Here is a 12,324-nt window from a genome sequence, read left to right as displayed (position 1 = left end):
GCTAGTTTTTAAAGCAGCTATATACCAACGATGCACACTGGCGAGGACTGTCCACACGACGAGAAAATCTGGGCCGCACGCAGACAGTCCACGCAGAATGTGCTGATGATGAAATTTATGTCACGCATACTGCGTACGGAGCGATCAGCAAAGAGGAAAACCGAAGTATACTTTGGCCTTTAGAAACAGGCAAACAACATACCATGAGATGACAAGCAGAAAGATGACTTGTAAAATAGAGAATTAATTTAAAAAAAACATCATACAATAAAATGTATTCATAGACTAGAGTCTGTGATGATCTGCAGTCATATGTTTCTTAGCACGAAAGCAGGGGACCTCTCATGAGGTTTCAGTATAACCATTCAAGCTTTTTAGCTGCAACCCTTTACATAAAGTTTTTCTTTTTTGCAATATTTAGGCCTACATTAGATTGTCACAAAATCCCCTCATAGTTCTCACCATACCCATCTTGATTTTGTCCCAAAGTCATCAGACAAAGCAGAAAATGTGCACTAACTAGATTACTTACACAAGACAGGAAACATCTAGACAAAACATCATTCTTGAATCAGTCACTGGATGGAGTCATTAAATTAGGAACAATGTAACAGCTAAATTACGGTAGCTTAAATTATGCCACATCCCATGTTGGTTGAGAGAATGCTCATAGTGCGCAGAGCACTATACAGGTAAAGTGTGCCTGTTAAAGTTAAAATATAAGATTGTAAAATATAAGATTGGACTTTTTTCAGTACATATTTCCATACTTCTATTTGCGTTATTTCATAGTTTTAAGGACTTCACTATTATACTTAAATGTGGAAAATAGTAATAATAAAGAATGAGTAGGTGTGTCAAAACTTCTGACAGGTAGTGTTAGGTTTGCGCAGTATACCAGTACTAACGGAATATTGCGATACCAAAAAATTTAAAATGGTACGATATCATCTTGTTGTTAATTTCGGTACCATATTAAAGTATGCTGCCATTAGCAAAATGTAATGTAATGTGAGAGTTTTGGGATGAAATCAAAGACCATTTAAAAATAATAATAAAAAAAGCCTCTATATGGCCAAGTGTGATCATTAAACAGCAGAAGGATGTCATTTTATGAAATAATATACAAGTCACATGCGCTTCGCACCACAGTATGAATAAGAGGCGCCTCTCTGCCCAATCATCTCCTTCACACACACACAGGCACAAACACACACACACAAACGCAATACACACTACTAATGCTTGATTTTCATGCAGTGTGTCTAATAGTATCCATCTGCAGAGCAGTGTTTAGTGTATAAACGGCTGTGAACTCTCAAATGAACTCTTTCTCTGCTGCAGCTCGCGAGTCGCGGGAAGCTTGATATAACGAACCCTTCACAAACAGATAGAACTTCAAAGAGCTTTCAAAATAAAAGTCCAGCTGAAATGAGAGCTCTGTTCAATTGACTGCATAAAATCGAAGACATTACGACAGAAAAATATTACTACTGTATGAAAGAGTAATATTCAAAGCAGTCGCAATAATACTCATAATAACACTAATATAATATTAAATGGTTATATTATTAGTATTATTATCTGTAAGCAATATCACATAAGCAAGTGTACTGAATATCAGCATGTTGTGATTCAGCCATGGCAGCCTTTTGCCTCAGGTAATTAGATTGTTTTCATTTAATGTTTTCATTAATACTGTAAAGCTCTGTTGTGCATCTTTTTTTCTTTTTTACCAAAAATAATATATACACTGGCAGCCAAAAGTTTGGAATAATGTACAGATTTTGCTCTTATGGAAAGAAATTGGTACTTTTATTCACCAAAGTGGCATTCAATTGATCACAATGTATAGTCAGGACATTAATAACTTGAAAAATTACTATTACAATTTGAAATAAATGTTCAGAACTTCTTAAAGTACTTCAAAGAGTTCTCTTCAAAAATTCCTCCACGTGGGGCCTAACCTGGAGTCGCAAGTTCGAATCCAGGGTGTGCCGAGTCACGTTGGGTTAACCTCCTCATGGTCGCTATAATATGGTTCTCACTCTCGACGGGGCGTGTAGTGAGTTGTGCTTGAATGCCGCGGAGAATGGCGTGAAGCCTCCACAGGCGCTAGGTCTCTGCGGTAATGCGCTCAACAAGCCACGTGATAAATTGAACGGATTGACTGGTTTTTTTTTTTAATCCTCCACGTGTAGCAATGACAGCTTTGCAGATCCTTGGCATTCTAGCTGTCAGTTTGTCCAGATACTCAGGTGACATTTCACCCCATGCTTCCTGTCTTCCACTTCTCACGCATCTTACAGTCTAGCTGATACCACAAAAGCTCAATGGGGTTAAGATCCATAACACTCTTTTCCAATTATCTGTTGTCCTCTCTGTTTCTTTGCCCACTCCAACCTTTTCTTTTTCTGTTTCAAAAGTGGCTTTTTTTTTGCAATTCTTCCCATAAGGCCTGCACCCCTGAGTCTTCTCTTTACTGTTGTACATGAAACTGGAGTTGAGCGGGTAGAATTCAATGAAGCTGTCAGCTGATGACATGTGAGGCATCTATTTCTCAAACTAGAGACTTTGATGTACTTATTCTCTTGTCTAGTTGTACATCTGGGCCTTCCACATCGCTTTCTGTCCTTGTTAGAGCCAGTTGTCCTTTGTCTTTGAAGACTGTAGTGTACACCTTTGTATGAAATCTTTAGTTTTTTGGCAATTTCAAGCATTGTATAGCCTTCACTCCTCAAAACAATGATTGACTGATGAGTTTCTAGAGAAAGCTGTTATTTTTGCCATTTCTGACCTAATATTGACATGCCAGTCTACTGCATACTTTGGCAACTCAAAAACAAAGACAATGTTAAGCTTCATTTAATGAACCAAATAGCTTTCAACTGTGTTTGATATAATGGCAAGTGATTTTCTAGTACTAAATTAGCAATTTAGCATGATTACTCAAGGATAAGGTGTTGGAGTGATGGCTGCTGGAAATGAGGCCTGTCTAGATTTGATCAAAAACCTTTTTCATATAGTGATGGTGCTGTTTTTTACATCAGTAATGTCCTGACTACACTTTGTGATCAGCTGAATGCCACTTTGGTGAATTAAAGTACCAATTTCCTTCCGAAACAGCAAAATCTGTACATTATTCCAAACTTTTGGCCACCAGTGTATATATTGTTGAAAAGTATTATTTTTACATTTGATTAAAAGCTGTACAGTATGTATTTGATTAAACACAATTTGATCATTACATTTAATTAAAACATTTAACATGGAATCCAGAAAAATGTAAACAGAAAAGGCATAATAAGACTTTATTGCAGTTCTTTTAATTAAATTTTTAGAAGTAATTTTCTATGTAATTTCATCAAAAATCTGAGGGTTTTTTATTTGTTGCTTAAGTATCGAGTTAGTATCGATACCAAGATACCAGGGCTGGTATCGTACCGAAGCCAACATTTTGGTATCGGAGCAACCCTAATGTAGTGTATGTTGGGAGTCTGGAAGTTCCACATCCAAGCATGGCTTGATTTTGCACTCATTGGTATATATTTAACACAATGACACTACAAGGATCATCATTTTGATGAGCAGCCAATAGGTTTGATGTGTCACATAGAACCATTCTCCACCTGTACACAGCCAGTGCTGTCATTCACTTTCATGCACTTTTCCTCATACCTGCCTGTGTTGTAGTGAAAACCAATCACAGGGCACCCCCTGTCGGTGATACAGTGCAGGTTCTTTCCTATGGATAAATATGGCACGTTTGATTTCTTCATAGTGTTCCATATAGTAGGCATCATTAAAAAGCCTTGAAAATCACTAACGATATGCCGGTTTGCTCTGCCCCAACCAATACTGCAATGCATTTAATTCTATACGATACATCCAATATTTCAGTCACACACACACAAACACCACAGCATTCCTAATTCCTAACCGAAGCAGGAACACGAACTATTCCAGGAGCTGAGAATGACTTCACAGGCTGGCATAACACACTGGTACAGCAAAATGGACAAAGAGGGTCTGAAATCATCACGCTAACAGTGCAAATAACTTCATATTTATCGCACAACACTAATGCTGACAACAACTAGCTCTTGCCCATAGCTTCCTTCATGTAAAACCCTGCAAACTACTGAAATTGCTGAAATATTCTTAAACATCAGGGGATGGCAGCTGAGTGTTTTTGGAATAAGCGTTTGTGGACAAAGATGCATAATCGCTTAACGACGTGCATTGCCGCTGTATTTACAATAGCTATACAGCGGCAGCATCTGAAGCCGGATAGTACCGTGGCCCTGGAACCAGCATAAGACCAATCACCTTGTCGTACACAAACAGCACAGGCAAACTTATTCAGCTTTCCGGGTTCCAGGGGTGCCCACTGCAGGGGGAGGCCGCCACATTATTTTCCCTCACAAAGCTTCACGCGCTCAAAAAGCAGCGAGTTTTTATACTGAAACGGACCGTCAGGCGGGCTCTTTGAAAAAGCCGTGATTAAACGAGCCCGAGGACAGTCGTTCAAATCTTTGACCGGCTGCTCAGGATGGTCTGTCAGTCAGTCATTGAGTCAAACTGTTCCAAACAGCCGAATTACTATGATAAACCATTTACAACGTGAAAACGTTTCTCGGCTCTTACCTCAGTTTTCATTGAAGCCATGGCTCCTCAGCCCGAGACTCCGCCCCTTACGCGTTACGTCACTGATTCACTTTCTTTCAAGTTATTTGGTGGTGTAAAAATTGGCACTCAGCTTATATCTGTTTAGTTAACAAAAAATAATATAAGTGAAATGAGAAGTGCACTTTTTGTGGTTTTTGGTATAGTTTATAATTAATGACGAATTATGATCATCCATTAACATTCTCCATGCATGATCTCATTTCAGACACCCAGTCATCCATTTTTTCTTAGGCCTTCACAGTGTGTGGACCAGGCATTCAGAGTCAGACTACACACTGATGTCCATGTCCTTGCATGGCACTGTGATAATGATGGATTGGGGCTCAGTTTCTATGGCAACAGGAAAGAGGCAGCAGGCAAAGCTAGGAGTAGCCAGTCACCTTGATCTTTTACCCCCACTGCACTTTGCTTCTGTTGCCATCCAACAAACTGTGAAAATCATATTGAAAACCAGAACATCTAAACTAAGATATAAAGCTCTGTAGCTGATCTCAATTATGTTCATTTAAGTATGTTTATTTAGAACCAGTTTCCTATGTGCTATACACCAAATTGTTTGATAACCATACTAATATACATTTCTTTCACTATTTACAATAAAAAATACTGTGTTGAGTGAACATGACTATTTCTCCACTGTTATCTTCATGTTTTCTCCATTGTTTACATGTAATAAAGAAAAAATGAACTCAAAATGAAACAGCATTTGCAACCCAATTTACTTCCATAATGTAACATTTTAATTAATTTTTAATTACTTTTTTCTGGGTGAAACTGGATATTCAATGAGAAAACAATGTAGGGCAGGACTTTTAATAAATGAGTACATAAGTATTTTTAAATGGAGAAATTTAAATGAGTAACATCTTAGTAACAGACCAAAAAAAAAGAAAAAAAAAGAGAGAGAATTTTAAGCGATTTTATTACTTTGCTGTACAAGTTTGATACTGTCCTGTCTTTACAAATAACATTTATCCACAATCGTGCTACATTGTTTTAAAACCTGCTGAAACTGCAGAGGGAGACGGTACCACACAAATGACAAAATGAACTTCATAAAGCTGTTGAACCTTTGGTGAAGAGAAAGAGACAGAACATATAAAACAGTTGCACATTCAAATCAAACAAGAAAAGTGTTTGTCCAAGCTGCAACTTCAGCATAAACAGAGATGGAGGACTTATTTATGTCTTTCCCTTTCATTTTATTTCATTGTTATATATTAGATGAGCCCGAAAGGGGTGATCACCTGTAGGGTCTAAATAACGATCTACCATCCTTTACGACCTGATTCATTGACATTTTTTTTTCTTTTCCAATTGATAAAATATTTGTATTTATATTTCATAGCATCTTTTTCTATACAATATAAGTGAATGGTGGTTGAGGCTGTCAGTCACTAACATTCTCCCTAAAATTTCTATTTGTGATCAACGGAGGAAAGTACATTATATGGGTTTGAAACAATTGTTGGTCAAATAAATTACATTTTTAAACTATCCCTTTAAGCCAACAGAAACGGTCTCAAGGGAGAAAAATTAAAAACAGTAAACATGCTGCATTATCTCGAAAAGTACAACAGTTTTCGTCTTTGCTACAATTACAAGGAGACCAGTGATTTCTCATATTCACATTTAAGGCAATATGTAGTTGAGAATACAGATCAGGTGTATTTTTGCTGATCTGTGATGATCTTAATTGTTAAAAAAGTGTGAGTTTGAATTTTCAACTGAGATTACAACACAGTGCTGCTCACAGTGCAGAGAAAATCTGACTCGAAATTTAAATTCAGCTGCACTGTTAAAAGTCACAGTGGCCTGCTGTTATGTAATCAGCAATGTTTGATTTGATTCTTCAAATCTTCAAGAATTATTATGCTCTATAAGCACTTTAAATGGTACATAATTCTATATAATATAAAAATATATATTCTTGTCACTTAAAAGAGGGGATGGAGTGAAACCATGATTTAGTCTGTACTGAATCTTTTAATTTTGCTTGATACAAAATCAGAATATGGAATGTCTTTCATCTGTTCTGTAGCTGATTTTCAAATTTCAAGAGAACCCGTGAGCTTCTTTCTTTGATGCTCACTTAATCAAGTACTAAGCTAACAACAACTTTTTATTTTGTTTTTGGGAGGATGGGGGTGGAGAAATCCCCCCAGAAATTAACAAACACACATACACACATAAAGTCTATAAAAGTGCCTTTTTGTGCTTCCAAATTCTTCAAAACAGTTCAAGGTTTGGAACAAGTAATAAGGAAAAAATGTGTGACATATTAAAAGGACCATTGTGTACAAAACTGTACACAACAATCCTAGTACAGCCTAAGGCCTCACTGGAAAGCCATAATAAATCTCCACTCATTGTGGGCTAAAATGAGAAATATGAAATCATATGACCAACCAATTCAAATACAAACATACGTGCATGTATATTTTGCATTCGATTTCAAATGATGCATATAAGAAATTTCTTTTCACTTTCAGAAAAAGTGCTGCACGAAGGTCAAAAACACATCTGGTTTGTCCAACATCAAACATATTACCTAACATTCTTATATCACAAACAGTTTGAACCAGTCACAGTCTGAATCTGTGCCCATGAACTAGCTAGAATCCCTATAAAATAATTCTAAGGAGAAATGATGAACCCCCAGAAAAGTATAGTATGATTATTCTGTTTGTTTTTTTACGTAATACAAGGTAACAAAAATACCTACATAATTTTTCAAAACAGTGACGCTTTAAGATGGGAGTAAGGAGTCTGAAGTGTCCTCCAAATATCTCTTGACAGCCAGTCAAAACAGAGAAAGTGTAAGTTTTCAAAATTATATGCAATGAAGTGCATTCAAAATGACTTGCAATTTGTTGTTCCCTTAAGCATCCAAGACATAGTGGCTACCATTTGGCCAAGTTAGAAATGTGTCCATGATGGCTGATTACATTGATATTCCAAAGCTGTCTCCACAAAGGGTCCATGTCTGCTTGGTGATGAGTTGGACTGTATAAAGTCTAATGAAAAATTCTACTTCCAACATCAACTATGATCAATACATAAAACTTGTTCTTTCCAGAGCAACGTTCTCTGCGGCCCAGTGTCTTTGTCAAGAGCCGTTCCTGCTGGCATAAGCATGGAGTTCCTTAAGATTCCCATATCAGCACAAGGAAAGATTTATTTTTTTAATGAGTCTTGTCAGTCAGGCAAGAAACTATGGGTTGTAGGTTTTTTCAGATTTTACTGAGCTTCATATAAGGCCAGCTTTGGATGAATGAAAAATAAGTATACTCAGTGTAACTTACAAGGTTCAGATGCAGGTATTTCTTTCATAAATACACACGAGCATATCTAGTGATTGCTCAAGAGTGCTACGTCTTCTTAGGCACTGAATAAAATCTCTCCTTTTTCAGTTCCATGGTTGACATGATCATTTGAGGTGATCAACTTAGAAACAGGGTGAGATATAGAAATTATCCTTTTAAGTATTAAAGATATTTGGCCCATGGAAGGGAATAGTCAGATTTAGGGTCTGGCGGCAATGTCTATACCGTCCAACAGTGGGCACTCAAGGAATTGCATGGAAAAATTAATGAGACCTCTGATTGGTCTACCTTGTGCTACTGTTGAAGCTGGAATTGTTGCTACTGCAGCTTTCCTCATAAGTGGGAGGCGGCTCTGAAAATTAGAGAGACAAACATAAAAAAGAAATTATATAATATTCAGTGCTAGGTGGATTACTTGTGTATTGTAATCAGGTACTGATTACAATTTACATGGCAAAAAATGCAATCAGTAATGTAATCTCATAGATTACATTTTTGGGGTAATCTAATCCAATTACTTTTGAATTAATTTTGGATTAATTTCAACCTAATTCTGCATGGTTTAATTGTTTGAGTGGTGCTTATATCCACAAATTCTGAAAAATTATTGCATATGTAAAACTATGCAGGAAGTTTTCATATTTTCATGTTTTCCCCTATGATGCTGATAGAGGTCTAGGTCCTCCAGCAATGATACACCCATATATGTTAGAGTTTAAGAGGCATTTCTTACTGGAGTTTCTAAAATTATGGAAAAGTTCCCAGGGCACGTTAACACAAATGTGGTCATGCAATTTTGCCATTTTACAAATGCCATCCATGTGTGGTAAGAGATCAGACCAGTTATATTTGTGAATCAGCATCACAAAAACTTCCTAAAGTTATCACTACACCAAAAGTGCATTTATACATTTGTGAAGCCGACTACAAAACGATTTAAGAAACTAAAAGTAACTTTACGGCGCTGATCCAATTGAATATGAAATGATGTGTTTTTGTGCATTTTGATGCATTTGATGAACAAAACCCTTTGAAAGACATTGCAACATATGGTTATATTACACACACAGTGATCATTCAAATCAGAATTGGAAAAATGTGTTTGAGTTGGTTAGATTTGCGAAGTAAAAAAAAAAAAAAAAAAAAAAAAAACATTCAAACATACATCCAAACGCTTCTTTAGATTTTACGTAGAATCCTTCGCAGTTGGCAGGATATTAATTTCTGGAAGGCAGAGTTTACATTGCACAGTGATATTTTTGCCCTGTGTCTCCGTAAAAATTAAATTATCCCTATAGATCCAGAGGTTAAATGCTAAGGTAGACCGCTTCATCTTCACCTGGCTGGCTAGTAGTGAGTAACAGTTCTAAATGTGCAATACACACAAACCTCCCCCTCCCCCTCTCTTCCGAAAACACTCAAAAGACTTAATGAATGTATTTCAGTGGTGTGCTGATTTAGAATGGAAAATGTAAAAGACTGAAAAAAGAGAATGATTGGGATGATCAATAAATTATTAACAATTTACTGCCATTGCCTTGTAAATGTGTAATCATGTAATCTATAAAAAAGTAACTGTATTCCCATTATAAGTATTTTAAAATGTAATTTAATCCAATTACAAGTACATGATTTTTTGTAATCTGATTACATAATCCAGATTACATGCAATCCGTTACTACCCAGCACTGATAATGTTTTCATTAAAGATTAAGTGTTTTCTAACAGGTTTCCCAAACCTGTCCCTGTCTTCCATTAATCAAACAGATAGTCCAACCCAAACTGATGTAATTGTTTCTCATTTTCATTAACAAATTGATCTAACAAACTTTGATGGGACACTAATTTTAGACTACACTGTAAAAATGTTCTACAGTAAATGCTACAGTAAAAAAAATTAATTACAGTGAAACATATATTTATTGAACAAGACAATACATGTAATTTTATGGCAAAGTACTGTTTTAAAAATTTAATAAGTAAAAAGCATGATTTATTTAATAGTTAACAGTCAAAATATGATTAACAAGACAATACATGTACTTTTATGTACATTATAGTTATGTACATTATAGTTATGTACATTGGGGTGTTTTATGTTACATGTTATGTTGTTTCATTAATGTTTATTGCATAATTTTAGTATCATATGTTACCCTGATGGTATTTTGTGTTTGTTTGAATGACACTGCACTGTCAATACATAATTATTGAATATAATAAATTGTAATAATAAAAATGCAATTTACAAACTGTAATAATAAACAGTAATAATAAATATTTAATTTATTATTACATATTTAAGAGTCATCCTTGATGAAATTTAAGTCATCTTATGACCCTATGTTTAACAGTACATTTAAAAGAGCAAATCCGATTTTTAATTCTGTAAAATATACAGGCACCAAAATGGCATCCTGTAATTCCTGAAACATGGTCACTGTATTATTTATGATGAATTTCTGGCACCATAAATTTAATTTCAATATTTTTTGAATATTATTTGTACAGTGTAGATCACCCACCATGTGGATATTCCCAGGTACTATATTCAGGTGGCAGGATCAGAGGACAGGAAGTGGGTACCGGGGTTGCGTTACCCTCTGTAAAGAAAGGTATGGTGGCTCCTGTGGACACACAGAACAAAGTTGCAGTGCTGTCTGAGGACTGGGCGAGCTGTTGGCTCTGCTGTGGTACTGGACCAGAAGCGTGACCGAATGCACTGGGAGACATGGAGAGAGTCATGCCAGACGGGTCTTGCTGAGAATGACTTTTGGTGGGGATCTCCTCGTTGGCTACTCCTCCGGCCCCCAGATCACCCTCCATCTCCTCCTCAGCAGGAGGGGCACTGGGGATCACAGATGCAGGGCTGAGTCTCGGCCTGGCAGGCATTGGAGCACCGTGAGCGATGGGGTGTGGGGGTAGAATGGCAGTGTTTATGGCAATGTTCCCAATGTAGATGGGTAACGTGACCACAACCTCGGGAGATTTTAGTGAAACCTGTGAGAAGGGAGACCGACATACAGAGTATCTGAACACAGTACATGCATGAAAAGACACTGATTGAAAGTCTCTTTAGATAAACCTTCAATTGAAATACTTAAATTGGGGTATTCAAACGAACCTTAATCCATTTTGGCCAGGGTGGGAAATTAACTTTTTTTTTTGTATTTCCCTTTGTCCCTGGCCTTAAAAGTGGGATTGGATCTTTTGGTCTATTTTTTTATCAAAGGGAAATACATGTTTTCTAATTAGACCACCACAGTGGCTAATCGATAAGGCAAAATTACCCACCAGTTACCAAAAAATAACACTGACTGGACTGGTGGAGGGTGTTATTTTCCCCCCTGATTGAAAAGTGACATTTGAAAGCAACATTTTAGTGATAACCACTCTGATCTCATGAAAATTACTTGTGTGGCAACATTTTTGCAAAATGACATCACATGGTTCATTAGACGTATCGTGGCAATTCGGAGGTGAATGCGTGACACTAACAGAGAGTTAAATTTTTTAATTAAAATTAAAATTCTCTCCTCATAACTCACCCTCATGCCATTCCAGATGTGTCTGACTTTCTTTCACCTGCTGAACACAAATGCAGATTTTTAGATGAACATTCAGTCCTGTAGGGCCATAAAATGTAAATAAATGGGTGCCAAAATTTTGAAGCTCCAAAATCCACATAAGGGCAACATAAAAGTACTCCAGACAACTCTGGTGGTTAAAGCCATGTCTTCTGAAGCAATATGATAGGTGTGGGTGAGAAACAGATCAATATTTATACTTTAACCTTCTGTTTTTGGTGATTCACATTCTTTGTGCATATCGCCCCCTACTGGGCAGAGAGGAGATTTTATGTTAAAAAATTACTTAATGTATCAGTTTCTCACCCACACCTATTATGTCAGAACACATGGATTTAACTACTGGAGTCAGATAGATTACTTTTATGCTCCCTTTGTGTGGATTTTGGAGCTTCAAAGTTTTGGCACCCATTCACTTGCATTGTATTGACCTACAGAGCCGAGATATTCATCTAAAAATCTTAATTTGTGTTCTGCAGAAGAAAGAAAGTCATACACATCTGCGATGCCAGGAGGGTGAGTAAATCATGAGAGAATTTTAATTTTTGGGTGAACTATGCCTTTAAATGTTCTCCCAAACAGATGAGATTAAGGTTAATGCTCAATCTAGTTTTAAATAAAATAAAAAAAAAAAAATAAAAAAAAAAAAACACCTCCCTATCCTAAACTTAAACCTAACCAATAATGTCAGAAAAGCATATGTGACATGAAAAACGCAATTG

At 36.4% G+C, this 12,324-nt stretch overlaps 2 protein-coding genes across 4 annotated transcripts in view; both read right to left on the bottom strand.

Annotated features, from left to right (window-relative positions):
- The window catches only part of LOC127430577 (histone-lysine N-methyltransferase EHMT1-like), a 40,696-nt gene extending 35,986 nt beyond the window's left edge, over positions 1-4,710 (bottom strand). Inside the window, exon 1 of the mRNA XM_051680432.1 lies at positions 4,648-4,710. Within this exon, the coding sequence (XP_051536392.1) occupies positions 4,648-4,668 (21 nt within the window). The 5' untranslated portion in view covers positions 4,669-4,710. The remainder of the gene's footprint in view (positions 1-4,647) is intronic.
- Positions 4,711-5,594: 884 nt separating this feature from the next.
- The window catches only part of LOC127430599 (arrestin domain-containing protein 1-like), a 51,476-nt gene continuing 44,746 nt past the window's right edge, over positions 5,595-12,324 (bottom strand). For all 3 annotated transcript variants that reach the window (XM_051680479.1, XM_051680478.1, XM_051680480.1), the window contains 2 exons: positions 10,541-11,015; positions 5,595-8,367 (listed from right to left, as the gene is read on the bottom strand). In XM_051680479.1, the coding sequence (XP_051536439.1) occupies positions 8,300-8,367; positions 10,541-11,015 (543 nt within the window). In that variant the 3' untranslated portion in view covers positions 5,595-8,299. The remainder of the gene's footprint in view (positions 8,368-10,540; positions 11,016-12,324) is intronic.

The sequence above is a fragment of the Myxocyprinus asiaticus genome, chromosome 40 (assembly GCF_019703515.2).
Source record: "Myxocyprinus asiaticus isolate MX2 ecotype Aquarium Trade chromosome 40, UBuf_Myxa_2, whole genome shotgun sequence".
In the NCBI taxonomy this organism is placed as follows: domain Eukaryota; kingdom Metazoa; phylum Chordata; class Actinopteri; order Cypriniformes; family Catostomidae; genus Myxocyprinus; species Myxocyprinus asiaticus.
This window is presented reverse-complemented; position numbering and strand designations above follow the sequence as displayed.